This window comes from Rhea pennata, chromosome 1, assembly GCF_028389875.1.
Source record: "Rhea pennata isolate bPtePen1 chromosome 1, bPtePen1.pri, whole genome shotgun sequence".
NCBI lineage: Eukaryota > Metazoa > Chordata > Aves > Rheiformes > Rheidae > Rhea > Rhea pennata.
Window position 1 is genome coordinate 40,359,511 of NC_084663.1, and position 15,458 is coordinate 40,374,968.

The 15,458-nt window shown below is 39.5% G+C and overlaps 1 protein-coding gene across 1 annotated transcript; it reads left to right on the top strand.

Annotated features, from left to right (window-relative positions):
• The first annotated feature begins 932 nt into the window (after window positions 1–932).
• Window positions 933–13,022, top strand: RAB21 (RAB21, member RAS oncogene family). Its single transcript, XM_062567812.1, has 7 exons — window positions 933–1,330; window positions 7,073–7,132; window positions 7,312–7,419; window positions 9,048–9,111; window positions 9,894–9,948; window positions 10,376–10,464; window positions 11,347–13,022. Exons 1-7 carry the CDS (start codon window positions 1,184–1,186, stop codon window positions 11,484–11,486), a joined length of 663 nt encoding a protein of 220 aa, XP_062423796.1. The 5' UTR covers window positions 933–1,183; the 3' UTR covers window positions 11,487–13,022.
• Window positions 13,023–15,458: the final 2,436 nt, after the last annotated feature.

Here is a 15,458-nt window from a genome sequence, read left to right on the forward strand (position 1 = left end):
TTGAGCGTATGAAACACTATCAGAGGAAGACCCCTATGGTCAAGAACATTACAAAACATTTTTCTCATGCCTTTTCCATTGCCTGCTCTCACATCTGTTTAAAGCATTTTATCATGGACTTTTTTTTACAAACATTTAAATGCTAATACAACTTTATTCACATGAATAGAGCCACTGAAGTTTGATGGAATGAAAGCTGTGTTTAATTATATTCATTTTAGGCATTAGCCCTTTGCTTGGGATAAGTTCCATAGGTACATCTGATGCATTTTAGTGCCTTATGATGATACACCAGAGTTATTTGTTATGCTTAGGCCACAAGTATCATTCCAGTTCAGCAGTCTGTCAGGCAAATGCCATTTATTCTATGTTTGAGGGACAGCTTGGTATTCTGAGAGACCTGATGGCGACAGGACCTCTAGATGAGACCCCGCCTCACCCAACCGGCGACCGCAGTAAGCAGCTACCTTTGCCTGTGCTAACCACTCGGGCCTGCTTTTACAGGCAACAGGGAAAAAGCCCCGGTCTCTCCCAGGATGTGATTCGGCGGAGCTATTCCTGCCGCGCTGCGGCCGCGGGCGCGGCCCTAAGCAAGGCCCCCTCCCCCCACGCTCCTCGGCCGCGGCGACATTTTGTCAGCCGTGCCTCCGCACGCGCACGCGCACGCGCCCCCGCCGCCGCTGGCGCACGCGCACGGACGCGCGCACGCAGCCCCGGAGGCGGGCGGGGCGGCGGCGGCGGCGGGCAGGCCCGGGCTCGCCCCGCCGCCCCTCGCCCGCGAGGCTCCGCCCCGCCCCGTTCACCGACCCCACCCTCCTCTCCGCGAGTTTTGGGCGGGGCCTCTCGCCTCCGCCGCGTCTGCCCTTCCCATTGGCGGTGGGAAGCGGGGGGGAGGCCGCGTGACCGAGCGGCGCGTGACGTAGGAGGAAGAAGACGCCATTGAGGGGGGGGGAGGAAGTAGGGCGGCGAGCCGTGGGGGCGCCTGGGCTCTCACCTCCCCTCGCCGCGCCTGCCCCGCGGCCTCGGCGGCGCCCTCCGCCCCCCTCGCTCCTTTCCGCGCCGCGAGCCCCGTCCCGCCAGCGCCGGGGGGCGGCGGTGAGGACGGTGGCGGCGGCGCCCCGCGGCCGCGGCGCGGGCGGTTGATGTGAGGCGGCAGCGGCGGGCCCGGCTCGGCGGGGCGCGGATGGCGGCGGGGGCCGGTGCGGCGGCCGGGGGCCGCAGTTTCTCCTTCAAGGTGGTGCTGCTCGGGGAGGGCTGCGTGGGGAAAACCTCCCTGGTGCTGCGCTACTGCGAGAACAAGTTCAACGACAAGCACATCACCACGCTGCAGGTGCGGGCCCGGCCGGGCGCGGTGGGGGCTCCCGCCGCCCTTCTCCCCTCCCTCCTCTCCCTTCCTCCCCCGGGCACCTTCCCGGCTTGCTGGGCGGTGTCAGCCCACCTCCCCGTGGCCCTCTGGCGCCTTACCGGGCTGCCGCTTTCCTCCCCGGTGCTCGTTATGTCCACTATTGCTCTGCGTTGGAGTGGCCCCTCTGTGGTGTCTGCCGTCTTGTTCGCTGCTCTTCAGCGGCTGGAGTGACCACTGCCACTCTTCAAATGGTGGTTGTCCCTAGCTGGCTATGCTGAAAGCTAGTCTTGTGGTATTTTTTTTCTTTTTTTTTACCCTTCGGTTTTAAGCTTTCCGTGCTTAAATAACTTGTTTCTATTCTGAATCCTAATGGCTTTTTTTTTTTTTTTTTTTTTTCAGTTCTGTATATGAATGCATTCATTTGACTCTTGGGAGATAGAAGCATGATTTAAAAGTGATGTTACTGTAATCATCAGCAGTGGACTGATGACTAAGTATTTCATACGTGCTCCATTTCTGATAATTATAGTTTTCCTAGTGTTTCAGATTATAACACTTGAACTGCCTAAGCAGTAATCTTACTGCTGTAAGAGAACAGCTTTCACAAAGTGGTTTATAAAATCATGGTATATTTCTTTTCTTTTCATAACAGAAAAAAAATACTTAAGACTTATTTACTTGTCACTTTGCCTGCCTGGATTTTGGACTGGTTCTCAGTAGTGCTGTCAGCTAACTTATAAACAACTGAGAAGTGCTGTTCCACTTAAAAATAGGTGACAGGATGTCTGCTTGAAAATAATGTTTGTTTCTTGTGCTGCCTGCCAGTCTATTATGATATTTGCTGTGTTATAAAACAAAATCTCAAAAACCAGTACTCATATGATTGTACATGGTCTCAGAGAATGTTCTGAACTTTGCATCAGGGATTGTACATTAAGTTTGTATTATGAGCTGTCTCTGCTCACTTAACTGTTTATCTGCAGTTATGCAGCATGTTGTCTTAGCAGTTGTGAATAGTTGTGAAAGTGTAGTTTTAACACTGTAATACATGTTGTTTTTAATAAATATTCTTTAAGTAAAGAAACAAATCCTGCCACCATGTGGGGCACTGGTGGGTTCTGAACTCCTTTTTAAATTCTCTAGTGTAGAGCACAGAATAAATAGTAGGTGGTGGCAAAAAAAAAAAAAAAAAAAGCCTTAAGGTTGTTGTACACTGTTTGTGCACATTTTGGGAAAGATCTTTGTGGGACTGGGCAGCTCAGAAGTATTTAATGGTTGAAGCTTTCCCTTAAAGGGAGTACTAGAAATGTGCTGGAAACAATATGGTGAATGTTTCATTAACAAATACAGTTGCTCCATTTTTTGCTATTAAATAGCAAGGAAGAACATATTTTAAACTTCATTAGCATATGTTCATGTTCTGGTGTTGGAAGGATCTGTTGATAGGTTTACTAGGCATGAGGCATATGGTATGGTATTTCTGGCAGGCTAATTGTAGTTCTGATTGCCATAGAGGTAAACAATACTTCACATTACTAAAGCAATAACCAGTAACTTACAGGTGTCAGAGGATACAGTTGTAATCTTCACCTGAACTGTAGCATCAAGCAAACTGGACTACTTAAGTGTCTGTTGAAATTGTCTGTGTATTCTGATTCCCCAGCTAGCAGGAGTAGGATTGAACACTGCTTGTCCATTGAACACTACCTCTGTTCTAATCATGTTGGTTAAATCTTTAGTGGAAAACTTAAAATCAGAAATAAAAATTGAGTTGGAATACGAACCTATGTCTCATGTCATAATGGCAAGCAAAAAATGCTGAGAGTAAAAAGCCTCTCTAGATCCTGTGGCTTGGGGGCTTCTTTGTTTTGGACTGTCTTGGTTGGCGAGAATTGCTCGTAAAGGAATGGAAACATGTGCTGATGCTTGAAATAGAAATTTCTATGCCTCTATTGCAGTTAGGCTTTTGGTTGCTACTGAAAATGTTGATAGTCAAGGGATAATGCTATTTTTAAATGATTGCCTATATTTCTCAATTCATTTTTGCTTTTCTGACTGCAAAATACAGTGTCAGCTGCTGTTGAATCTTAGTGTACTAAATGATAATACTTAAAGTACATATTATTGTTTTTGTTTTACTGTATCTTACAGTACTAGAAGAAATATCTAGTAAGTCGTAAGAGCTTCCACTGGCTAGTTAAAACATCCTTTAAAAATAAGCTAGGGAGAAAGTAGAATATCTGACTAAACAATGAAGTGATGTTTTTTGCAAGGCATCTTTTTTTAGATTAAGGGCTTAATCTGGCAAAGTGGTTTTGTTTCATGACATCAATTTGAAGTATTTCAGCAAATGATTTCTGTTTCAATAAAGCCAAAATCAGACAAATATTTAGTTCCTCATTCAGCAGAGGAGCCATAGTAATGAGTTGTATGAAGGTATCATCAGAAAGTGGGACAAGTGGCTCATTCACAGTACTTTGTGATTTAGAAAAAATAAACCTTTACATTGTGTTTTATCCCAATATCATTGCAACGAAAAGCAGAATGGTGGGACTATAGATTTCTAAAAAATGTTAATTTAGTGATGCTGCCTGGTTCCAGCAGTGTGAGCCCTCTGTCTTGAGGGGAATGTGATTATGGGTTTGTGTGCCTCTTTGGAGAGAGAGGGCACAGAAAACCCTTTAATTGGTCATTGTGAATCTTCTTGCTAATGTGTTATCTCTACTTTTGCGTCTGAATTCCAGCACTTTTAACTGTGAAGTTAATCTGTGTACAGACAAATAAGATTCTCCCCACTGTGCTAGTAGCACGAGAGTGTTAGTGGAAGGGAGCTGCTCCCTCCCCCTGCCACCCCCCAGCTAGAAGGAAGCGATGATTTGGAATTTTCTTATTTCCTCTTAAAAGAGAGACTCTTAAGAAGAGGTTAGGAGGCTGCTGGGATGTGTTGCTTATTATGTGGAAGAGCTGATGCAGGAAAGCTAGATCTCTCACCCACCCCTCACAGCCAAGAGTATAACCTGTATTATCAGACCTGGTGGGCCAGTTAGAACTGGTTCCCGTAGATCCGTGTATTGACGTCAGTGTTCTCATCCTAATGTTTCTCAGCTTTAAATTGACATCAAATGGTGCGTGCTGCAATTACTCCAATGATAAATTGAGAATCAGGTTTTTTTATACTTAGGTAGATGCTTTCTGTTGTTAAATTACTGGTGATGAGTACAGTTTTAATGCTCTGATCTGTGAAATATACAGAGGATTACAAAACTTCCAGCACAGGAGAGGCGCTAATATTTGGCACCAATCGTATGATGCTGATCCTGATTGCTTTGGGGTACCTGCAAAACCTGGGGAAGCTGTCATGGATTTTTAAGATAGCCTCCTTGTTCTGTGCTTTCCCCCCCTCCCCCCCTTTCCCTCCAGTGTAGTGCCTTGCGCAGTGTTCTTATGCCTGGCTTGCCCAAAACCATCTAGAGGCAGATGGTGGCGAACTACTTCTCCCACCTCTGCTGCAACTTGAAAGAAAATTCATTCTGACTGGATCTTCCTCTTATTCTGCTCAGGTTCTTTTTTTTTTTTTTTTTTTTTCCACTCTAACAGGACCTGATGCATATATGGAACTGAATTCTTGAAAGTTAAGAAAAGGTTTTCTATGGACTTGATAAGAGAAATGGTATTTAGCTCCTGTAACTGCATTATCCTTTTCCTCCAAGTGCATGTGTTCTTCAGGCTGGTCATAAATCAAAATACTAATGCTATTGTACTTCAAAGAGCTGTATGAGATTGCTTATCTTGGAATTAACTCTGGTCTCATGGGTCTCATTTTTAAACTTAGGTGTAGTAGAACGAACTAGGATGTGAGGACTGATCAGACAGGTCTCCTTAAGGTCAGCTAGCTAAAAGCCATAAACTAGTTTCTATAGAATTTTTGATCTGCCTGTAAGACATTAAAGCTTTTCTCATGTTTAAGACCTGCTACTATTGTTATGTTTTTTGTTTCAGGTTGGATAGTTTGTTAATTATTTTTAACGGGCTATCTGGAACTATTCCTAAATTTGACTTTTATGCCACCTTGCTGTAGATTGAATGGGTAGTATTAGTACTGTAAGTTAATTGAGTGCAATGGCCACAATGACCTACCTGCTCTTAGGAGTTTGAGTGTTTTCTTTTCTGTTACAGATCTATGGTCTGCCCTCTCTCTGTATCAAATGCATTATTTTTCAGACCTTACGGAATGCTTTGAGGGAAAGGATACAACTTATCTCAAAGAAGAGAAGAAAAGAGTTCTTTAAATCAGTTCCTTAACTTGTTGCATACTAATGCCAGAGTTCATGTTAGGAAGGCAGCAGAAGAGCAGGATCTGTTCTAGCAGCTGAGTGTTGGATTGGCTTAGCTGTAGTACAGTCATCATTCCTGAGAGGTGATTTCACAGCGGTTTAGGCCGATATAAATTGAATTGCCATGGTCTTCTATGTGAGTATTTGTTGCTCATGCAATTAAATGGCAAGCTGATTTGGCCCACATACGTATTTTTTTTCCACATGCATAATGGTTTTCAGTTGTTCCAGTGTCTGATCAGTGCTCAAGCAGAGAGCTCTTGTTGAGCTGGTACAGTCCGGCCTAAAATGATCTGGGATCAATGTATTGTAAGATATAACTGAGACCTTGTTGCTGTCTAAATGAAAACTGAGGTGAAGCTGAAAGGCAAACTGAGTATAATTTGAGGGAAAAAATCCAAAAGTTAATCCTTGCCAACTTAATATTATTAACCAGTTACTGCTGGACTTCAGGAAGGGAGAACAGCTTCTTAATGCGTCAACTTTATTAGAGCCTGCTTCAGCCTATTAAAGTTGTATTAGATTTCTACCAATTTCCACTGAGTTGTACATCTAGTAACAGAAGTAGTAGTTAAAAATGTAAATCTCGTGGGCTCTGGGAGGAACAGCCATCCTTTTGAGTTGCTGAAATTTGACTAAGTTTGCAAAATAGCCTGGTCCTATAAAATAGAAGACAATTAGCTACTTTAAGAATTCATTTCTGTATGCTACTTTTGAGGCCTTTCTTAGAACTGCAGGTCAGTTCTGCCACTTTCCTATTGTGTGTACAGCTTTTTCCCCTCAGGTACAGTTAACTGAGGAGTGTATTAAGGTTGCAGGAACAGTACTAGAATGAAAAAAAGTGACAGGGAGAATTGTGAGCTCAATTCAGGAAAAAAAAAAAAAAAAAAAAGGAAAAAGACAAGGAACTTCTTGCCAAATAGTAGTGTTTTGAGAGTTCTACCTCTAAATTAAAACTACTTTGTTCTAGTAGTTTACTAATAATGAACTACTACAATAGTACAGTTCCTGCAAATTAAAAAGATCCAAGCAGTTGAGGTAGATCCCATCAACTTCATATATTCTAGTGGAAAGTGTAAGCTGAACTTGAAGCATATCAGTGTTTTGAATTCAGTGTCTTTCTGCACAGCCTTCCTCCTGTCCTTCCCGAATAATTCAGAACAACAACAGCAAAAATGTAGGCAATGGTTGGCTTAAGCCAAGCTTATTTAGAAAATACTTCTGGCAAAATGTAGTGAAATGACTAACTGGCTTAGTATTGACCCAGCCTTCTGGCTTAACAGGTTTTTGGATCAAAATTCTCCTTTATTGATTCAGATGAGTTATTAATTATTCTGTAGTCACATGAGGTGTGTATAAAACTGAACTCTAATTAATCTGTTTTGCTTTCCAGGCATCTTTTCTTACAAAGAAGCTAAATATTGGTGGGAAAAGAGTAAATCTTGCAATATGGGTATGTTTGCTTTTCTACAACTTCCCTTTCCCTCAGCAAACTAATTTCCTGAAAAATTACTTATGAATAGTAGAACTCAAATGTTACACATGTTTTAAAGTACAATTTAGGACTAATTGCAGTCTTGTGAATAGTTTGTTTTGTCTTAAATGGTAATAAGTGTGTTTTAATAAATGCAGGATACAGCTGGTCAAGAAAGATTTCATGCACTGGGGCCGATCTACTACAGAGATTCTAATGGAGCTATTCTTGTATATGATATAACAGATGAAGACTCTTTCCAGAAGGTACTGTGGCAGATTTTTGTCCCCCCCTCCCCCCCCCTTTTTTTTTTTCAAGATATATAGAGATTGAGAGCCAACCTGTGGTACGAGTATGTTACTAGGAATCTTTTGTTCTGGCAATAGCATTTCTGCTTAATTTGTTCAAGTTATGGGATTGATATCTGATCACATATGAATCTTAATATTAGATCTGCAAATTTAGACTGTATAGTGGAAGCATATGCCTTCATATTTTTGAAGGCATGCTTTTTCAGTCTGTTCTGGATAAAGCTCTAGCAAGATTATTCAAAGAACACCAGAGAACTAGATATGAGTTACCTGCAACAATCTGAACATAGACCAGTTCTGTTGTGATAGTATGCAATGCTGACCTTCACTGCATAAACTAAACTCTTAAAAGTTAAGTGATGTGGCTTTTGGTAGATCTGTCTGAAATTGCAATATATGATAATTGGAAGCTTTAAGTTCTCAATGGTAGTTGGTTTTTTATCTACTTTGTGGGCCTCATACCTTAATTCAAACCTGAAACTTAATAGTTAAATTACAGCAGCATTAGCTGGACAGGTGAGTTCTTGTGCAATTCTTTGTCAGTTTAGTCTTATCTCAAACTGCTGCTATCACTCTATACTACTTCTAGCTGAAGACTTGAGGCTCTCTGCTAGGAGAGTTTGAACTAAGCTACCTTGTAGCAGAAGCAGTAGGGCTTCTGTGTAGAGGAGTAGGAAGCCATGATTGTATGGAGTGGGCGTAGGATAGCAAAGATGCAAGTAGTGTAAAGATGTGGTTTTAGCAGTAGCTTAAGTAAATTTAAGTACGATGTGGGATAATTAAAGCACTTGCACTAGCTGTTAACCCCTTACACCCATCAGCAGAATTGCCATGACTTGTGAGTACAAGTTTAGCTTGTGCCTTTTCATGCTCAGCTGTACATAAGTTTTGTGATATCAAGACATCTTTTTCTTGGAAAAAGAGGAAAGATAGATTTGCAGAAGTTATTGAATAACTATCTCTGTATGTTATCCTAAGTATTTTCTAGGTTCTTCAGGTGATCTCACTACTTAAATTCCCTTGAAATAAACCCAAAGTCAATGCTATGAGCATACAACTTAAAAGTATGAAAACAAAGCTAACGGCTACCTTCTGACTCCAGCTAACTCAATATTCTTATCCCATCTGTTCTCCCAGGAAATGCACGTACTGAAAAAAACTCAGTGCATGTAAAGGTGGAGTATAAAGGTAGAGAGGTAGGATCTAAAGTGCCTTTAAAGGTAGAGATCTTTAAAGTACCACTTGTGATCTGTCAGTAAGTTCCTGTTGATAATCTCATGACTGACCTAAATAATGCACAGAGCCACTGTAGTGAACTTGTTCTTTGGAGTGGGGCTAAGAATGTGTGCTGAGTTACATAAAATAGTTATTCTAGAAATTAAGTCACTTGTTGCTAATTTCAGCAGGTTTTAGCTTGCAGTTGAATACTGAAACTAGAGCTGTGCATAGCTATCTAAAGAATATTTGGTAAATCAGTGTTGCTCTGAACATACTTCAGTTCATGAAGGAATAGGTCAGTTCTGCAATGCCTAAGCTGGTAATGTATAAAAGTGAAAATAAATTTACCTCTGTTCTCTATGCAGGTAAAAAACTGGGTTAAGGAATTAAGGAAAATGTTGGGAAATGAAATCTGTTTATGTATAGTAGGTAAGTCCTTCTTAATATGTGGTTCTAATGACTGAGTTAGAAACATTTCTTTTATTAGTGACATCTTTAGAACACTGCTTTGATACCTTCTGTGTGTCAAGGGGTAAAACTTTTGTGAATCTAATGCTCCAAATGATTTCTAAAATGGAAGTTTCAGTAGATCACAACTGAGAAAAAGCAAGAGCTTTAGTTAAGAAGAAAACTGTTCAATGGTGCACCATGGCAGAGGCATGGTACAGGCCGTTGCAGGTTGCGCTGTTTAACAAAGAAAAGCCTAAATCTTCATTATATGTTATAGCCTTTATTGCAAATACCCAGACTCCATGTGGATGCTTACATTTCTTCAGAATGAAATGCTGGGGGAAGAAATGACTTAAACCCTTACTACTATTTTATTTTTTAACAAATACTGATCAGATCTAATGATCAAAACACTTGCAGTGTTACTTTGTAAAAATTGTATTGTTCTGCGGCACAGAATTTGACTACCAAATTAGAGGAAAGTAAAAGGCTGACCAAGTGCCTCGTATTGAGACGTTCAGCTATCCCTGGTCTGCTTAACAGAAGTAGAACTTCATTTATAGGCACTGGTGAAGATATTTGAGTGGAAGGTGGACTCTTAAATTGTTTGGGAATGCTTGAAATAGTAAAGATTTGTGTAAGATCCAGTCCTTTGGGGGAACAGCTTGTATTTAGAAGAAAAGGTGGGGGGTATGACTGTAAGACCTCTTCGGGGTAATTTTGGAATACAAAGACTTGAAAGATCAACTTGTCTCCAACAGGTAACAAAATAGATTTGGAAAAAGAGAGGCATGTTTCAGTGCAAGAAGCAGAAACGTAAGTTACCATCTATTAATAGAAACAGTCATTGCAGAATTATGCTGGACTAAAACTTGTGATGCTGTTAACAACTGGCAGGCATAAACCAGCAGTGTCTGGCTTCTGTTCATTGTTCTTTTAGTATCAGAGTCCCAGAACACCCTTAATGATTGAAATGTAATTTGAGAGTTGTACTTTATTGAAGTCAATGTGATAGTTTAAATATATTTTCAGATGTGAAATTTTCTTTATTTCACCTAGTGTTTTTCTGAATCATATTGTTTTTATCAGATTAATCCACTAAATGCTAAATCAGCATGTGCAGATTAACCCTCAGTGAGGGAGAACCTCTTGTAATCATCTTTTTGCTTCACTTAAAGTATAGTGGCTTAGATTAATGAGTCCTTCAGTGCAGTGAAGCTCTTCTGCATCTGCATTCATACAGGTATGCTGAATCTGTTGGAGCAAAACATTATCATACTTCTGCTAAACAGAATAAAGGAATTGAAGAACTGTTTCTTGACCTTTGTAAAAGTAGGTATTATATCTAGTTTGTTCATAAAGCACTCAGTGACAAAAAGCTGACAGCTTGGGGCATGCTTCAAACTTTATATAAAAGCTTTGATTTAAAACATTAATAAAAACTGACTTCAGGTCTTGTTTTATTTCAAGCCATCTGTGTACCCTAACAACTATGGGAGTTTGATGTATGAATGTTTACAGTATTGCAATTTCATGATGTAGGTTAAGGAAAAAAGCATTTTTCAGCTATTAGAACACCGAATAAATAATTTCAGATTAATCTTATTCTGACTGGTCTCATTGTTTCCTATGTTAAGCCTCTATTTCAAAACCAAACTCTTCTGGAACTATCAATTACAGTTCATAAATTTGAAAGTGCAACAATGCAAATTTTATACAGAAGTTTCACTAAATGGAAAAGAACATGGGATGCAGGACACGTGTCTGTTTTAGGTAGTAGACTGAGGGAAGTTGTCTTATTCATGGCATTTTTATGATACAGGAAATTAAGCTAAACTTTGCCTGCATGTTCATTAAGAGTGTGTGTGTATTTTTGTTGTTTTTGTTCTCTTACAAAGTGTTCTTAATATCGGTAGATATAGTTGATACCAAACCTAGTGTTCTGAGTCACTAACTCCAGTACTTTCGAGCATGCAATATCCTCCTTTAGTCAGCAAGAGCTGTTGGATCTTTGGCATGTTATGAATAGGATTTAAGTATTTTCTTAAACTGTGTCATGTGATACCTGAATGTTTGCTATTGGACTACAAATGGAGAACTAGTCTCGCTGAACTTTAATATCTGTGCATGCAACTGAAATGGATTCAGACCTTAGTTGTCTTAAAGAAAAAAAAATGGAGTGGAATGTCATCTAATAAATGTCTTCGTTTACAGGAATGATAGAAACTGCTCAAGTGGATGAAAGAGCAAGAGGGAATGGTTCCAGTCAGTCAGGAACAGCAAGGCGAGGTGTACAGATTATTGATGATGAGCCACAAGTACAGAGCAGTGGAGGGTGCTGTTCTTCTGGATAACTATGAAACTGTGCATCATTGCCCTCAATATGAAGACTGCCATATTCCAAGTCACGCATTCTTTACCAATGGAGTAATAGAATTAACAGTATTTAAAAATAATCACTTATAACACTGCAGAGACCTTAAGTGCTAAACTAGTGGCGTCTGTGACCAGAGAATTGGCATTTTCTACAGTGGTTAACAAAGCAATTACCAATGGCCTTTTTACATATTTTTCTTTAATGAGGAATAATATGCATGTAGAAAAGACCTACTTAAAGGCTTCATTTATATTCTTTTAAATCAGATCATTATTTAATAACTTATACATTGTTGTTGGAATGATATACGTTTTTGCAGCTCTTTGTATTTTGTGGTAGATTGAATTGTATCACTTCTAAAATGCAATTTTTTTTTTTTTAATTAGCAGATATCTGAAGTAATATTTTTGCAGGGCCTCCACAAGCCTGTAACTGTCAACTACTTTGAAATACTCTGTTCATCCTGTATGCCAAGCTGGTAAAATACATTGTAAATTACATAATTAAATATTTTATCTGCTTTTACAAGTGCAGGTGCAGAAATATGTACATCAGTCTTGTCAGTGATTGTGAAGTGAATAAGTCAGTGAAAAGATGCAAGCTTTTCATGTGTACTGTTGAATTGCTCACTCTATTCCTCCTCCTTGAAAACAGCTTTTTTTCAGTATATTCATACCTACAGCAATTTTTAAAGCTTTTTCCTGGCAAGCAGTAATGTATAGAGTACCTCCTTATTGGGGAGGGAATGCTTCCTTAGACTGTTGAAGATGGAGGTGTTTGATTCTCCCCAACTAAAATAGCTGAAGCATGCTTCTATCTTGCCTCTGCAGTTACTTTAGCCTCAGAATATCCCCAGAAGTCAAAGGAAATTTAGCCCTTGTCGATCTGGTAGCCAGTAAACCAGAGGCATGGGAAACTTGAAGTGTATTAGTAAATTTGTGTCCCAAGGTGGCATTATAAACTATTAGTATAGCATAAGGGGGTTTTTGTATTGCAAGGCTTGAGTGAGCAAGTGAACTATTGTTAACTAGAACTACTTCTGATTTTGAGTGATTATGTGGGAAATATAAGACTTGCCAGATGCAATTGTAACTTTGGGGATTCTATACAGAGCTAAACTTACTCCTAATTTATTCTTTCTCTTGTAAAACTTTTTGAAGCCCAGTTAAGATTTGGGAGGAGGGTTTTCAGAAACACAGTGTATAAATTACTATCACAAAGAACACAACTGGTGGCAGTTGAAACTTCAAAATGTTTTGTGCTCTGACTTTTTTTTATCAAAGTTGTCATGCTTGGAAAAAAAGTAAAGGTGATGTCTATGACAAAATAGAGTATTCCTTGGCCTTCCTTTTTCTGAAGGGCAGAATTAGTATTGCATATGAATACACTGAATGGTGTGGGAATGTTCTGATGCACAACAGTAGTAGTAACTAATCAATTTGGCATGTAAAAAGAAAAGTGTGCTGTCTTCAATCTGATTTTTCTCTGAAATAATAGATGGCTTTGCTATAAACTGTTCCTGATGCATTTTTTCCTTTCTACATGAACTGTGGTGTGGATACTTTAAGCTAATACTGGGGTGGTCTTCTGACATGGTTGCTTGTATGATAGACAAAGGTGATTTGTTCTTGCTAGTGAAGGCGAAACTGTTTCTTGACTGTACAGAGCTTTAGTGTGAATGTGAATTTCATGATCATGAAACTGTGGGCACATGACTTAAAGATAGTGTTGCTATACGTATTTAGCGTAGTTTTAACATCTTGATATTGTACCTAATTTACAGTGACCTTGCAAAAGTTAAGCAGGTGAGTTGATCTCTAAACAACAGTTTCAAATCTGTATGTTATGCAGAAATCAGTCTTCTAATGATAGAGTATTGATGTGAACAGTGAAAGCAGTGAGCCTCTCTGTTCAAGGTTGGAGTGTCCTCATGAGAAGAGTTCCAGATTTCTCGGATTCCAATCCCGCTCCCCCCCCCCTTTTTTTTTCTTTTTGCAAAGAGGCAAAAAATCCCCTCAACTACACTTGATAAGCTGTCATGTCTTACCTGTTTCCTTATCTGCCCTACAGTGGGAATATGCCCAACTGTTCCCTTCATAGTAAGACTTTCTTCACTTTATTGAAGTGGACAAGTGTGATTCTGATCTAGAAATCAATGCTAACTTTTTACCCAAGAGCGCTGTGTCTGACCACTTTGAAGCAAAGGCATACATGCTTCTGTATTTCTGCAGCTATGTAGCTTTGTTGCATTCTGTGGGCTTCATGTGACTCCTGTCCACTAACTAGAATTAACAAGCCATGGTGACACTCTCTTGCAAAACAGACTATTACTACTGACAACTTGAAGTGGGAGGAGGAAGCTGGTGTTTTGTATCACTGAAGTATTCTGATAGTTAAATGATGCTGATTCTCAGACTTGCTGTTCTTAATTTCAGTGAACCTGCAGCATGACAAATTCTGAATGGTGACTTCTGTCTTAACTTCAATTTGGCTGTGCTATGTTACTTGTTAAACCTAAAACCTGTGCTTAACAGAATATCATTATCTTACAGAATTCTCTTAATATAGTTCTTAATGACAATCCTACCTCTCTGAAGAATAGGTATTTGAATACATGTCACAACCTAGTGTCTTGGGCAACTGTCATAAAGTGACTGCAGTAAGGATTCATATGACAGTTATTCATAAACACTCATGGAACACAATTGATCCTTGTGTAAAAGGAAGGAAACAAGCCAGTGAATTCTTCCTTTGCTAGGGGTTTATTTGAAATCCTAGGTAACAGTTCACTTAATTGCATGAATCAAAAATTAGCTGGAAGCCTGTTTGCTTAATATTGCCTACTCATTTGAGGCATTGCCTAGGATTCCTGCAGTCTCTGAAAGCTGGAAAAAACTGCATTGGCCTGTCTTTCTAGAAAGATTTGGGATGGAAGGAATTGAAAAAGTAAATGTCTCAAGGTGAACAGGAAGTAAATGAAGCTAGTTTCTAACAAACGAAAACACTAGATTCTTTAGACAGATTAACTTCAACTATCTTATTCTTAGCAGGCAAAGTACAACTGTCTTAAGGAATCCTTGGATTATTTGTATTAAATTTATAGGAAAGTACAGAAAGATTGCTTTCTGTTTGAACAGGATCTGATTTAAGTTACCAGGTATTACTGTTGTATTGATTTCATTGTTGGCTTGATTTTCAACAGTCTTGGCTTTGCTGGAATCTATCATGGTTGTCTGGTTTGTATGTCTTGAAATATTTTCTGAAGCAGATACTTATTGTTCTATCCCTAATTTCTGTTGCTGAAATCAAGACTGTTTCTCCTTCAATTCAGCATGTATCTCAAAGCAGTTTTGAGGTTTTTAATGAGCTTATAAAGAAAAAAGTGAATGTAAGATCTAAGAGTGAGCAACTTTTTGCCTTTCAAAATATTAGCTATGAAACTTTTGCTCAAGTGAGCAATATATTTTTGTTCACATGAAGGTGTACAGAAGGAGGACTTGAGAAAGCACCTCTGAGGAACAGGTAATAGCAGCCAGACATCCACTACAGCATGTAAGTAAACTTTAAAAGGGCTTGCAACATTGAATGCTCTTTTTCAGGGTAGATCTTGATAGAGTTATTTTAGAAAGGTATTTGTACCTCTTCTGCAATAAAAAGGCTTAACTTGCTAATCTTTTAGATCACTTGCTCAGTGTTGATGGTGCTGCTGTGGAGATTTGTAGTCAGTTACCTGCAGAGTCTTATCACTTGCTGAAATAGTTCAACAAACTAAAGTCCAAAAAACTTGAATATGGCACTATACATAACTCATTGAGTTACTTATGGACACTGTTTCATTGCTTCATTCATTCACTTAAGTTACAGTTCAGGAGTTCTAAAGGATTAGACAGATTCAGGCAAGAAATCTCTGAAGTTGCTTTAATTTGTAGTACTTGGCGATGAGTGTAAC

Bases quoted from the DNA above. Each gene is read 5' to 3' on its own strand.
- RAB21 (XM_062567812.1), top strand. From the start codon at position 1,184: ATGGCGGCGGGGGCCGGTGCGGCGGCCGGGGGCCGCAGTTTCTCCTTC. The intron at 9,112-9,893 runs GTAAGTCCTTCT...TGTCTCCAACAG, and splicing joins AATCTGTTTATGTATAGTAG to GTAACAAAATAGATTTGGAA. The intron at 10,465-11,346 runs GTAGGTATTATA...CTTCGTTTACAG, and splicing joins GTTTCTTGACCTTTGTAAAA to GAATGATAGAAACTGCTCAA.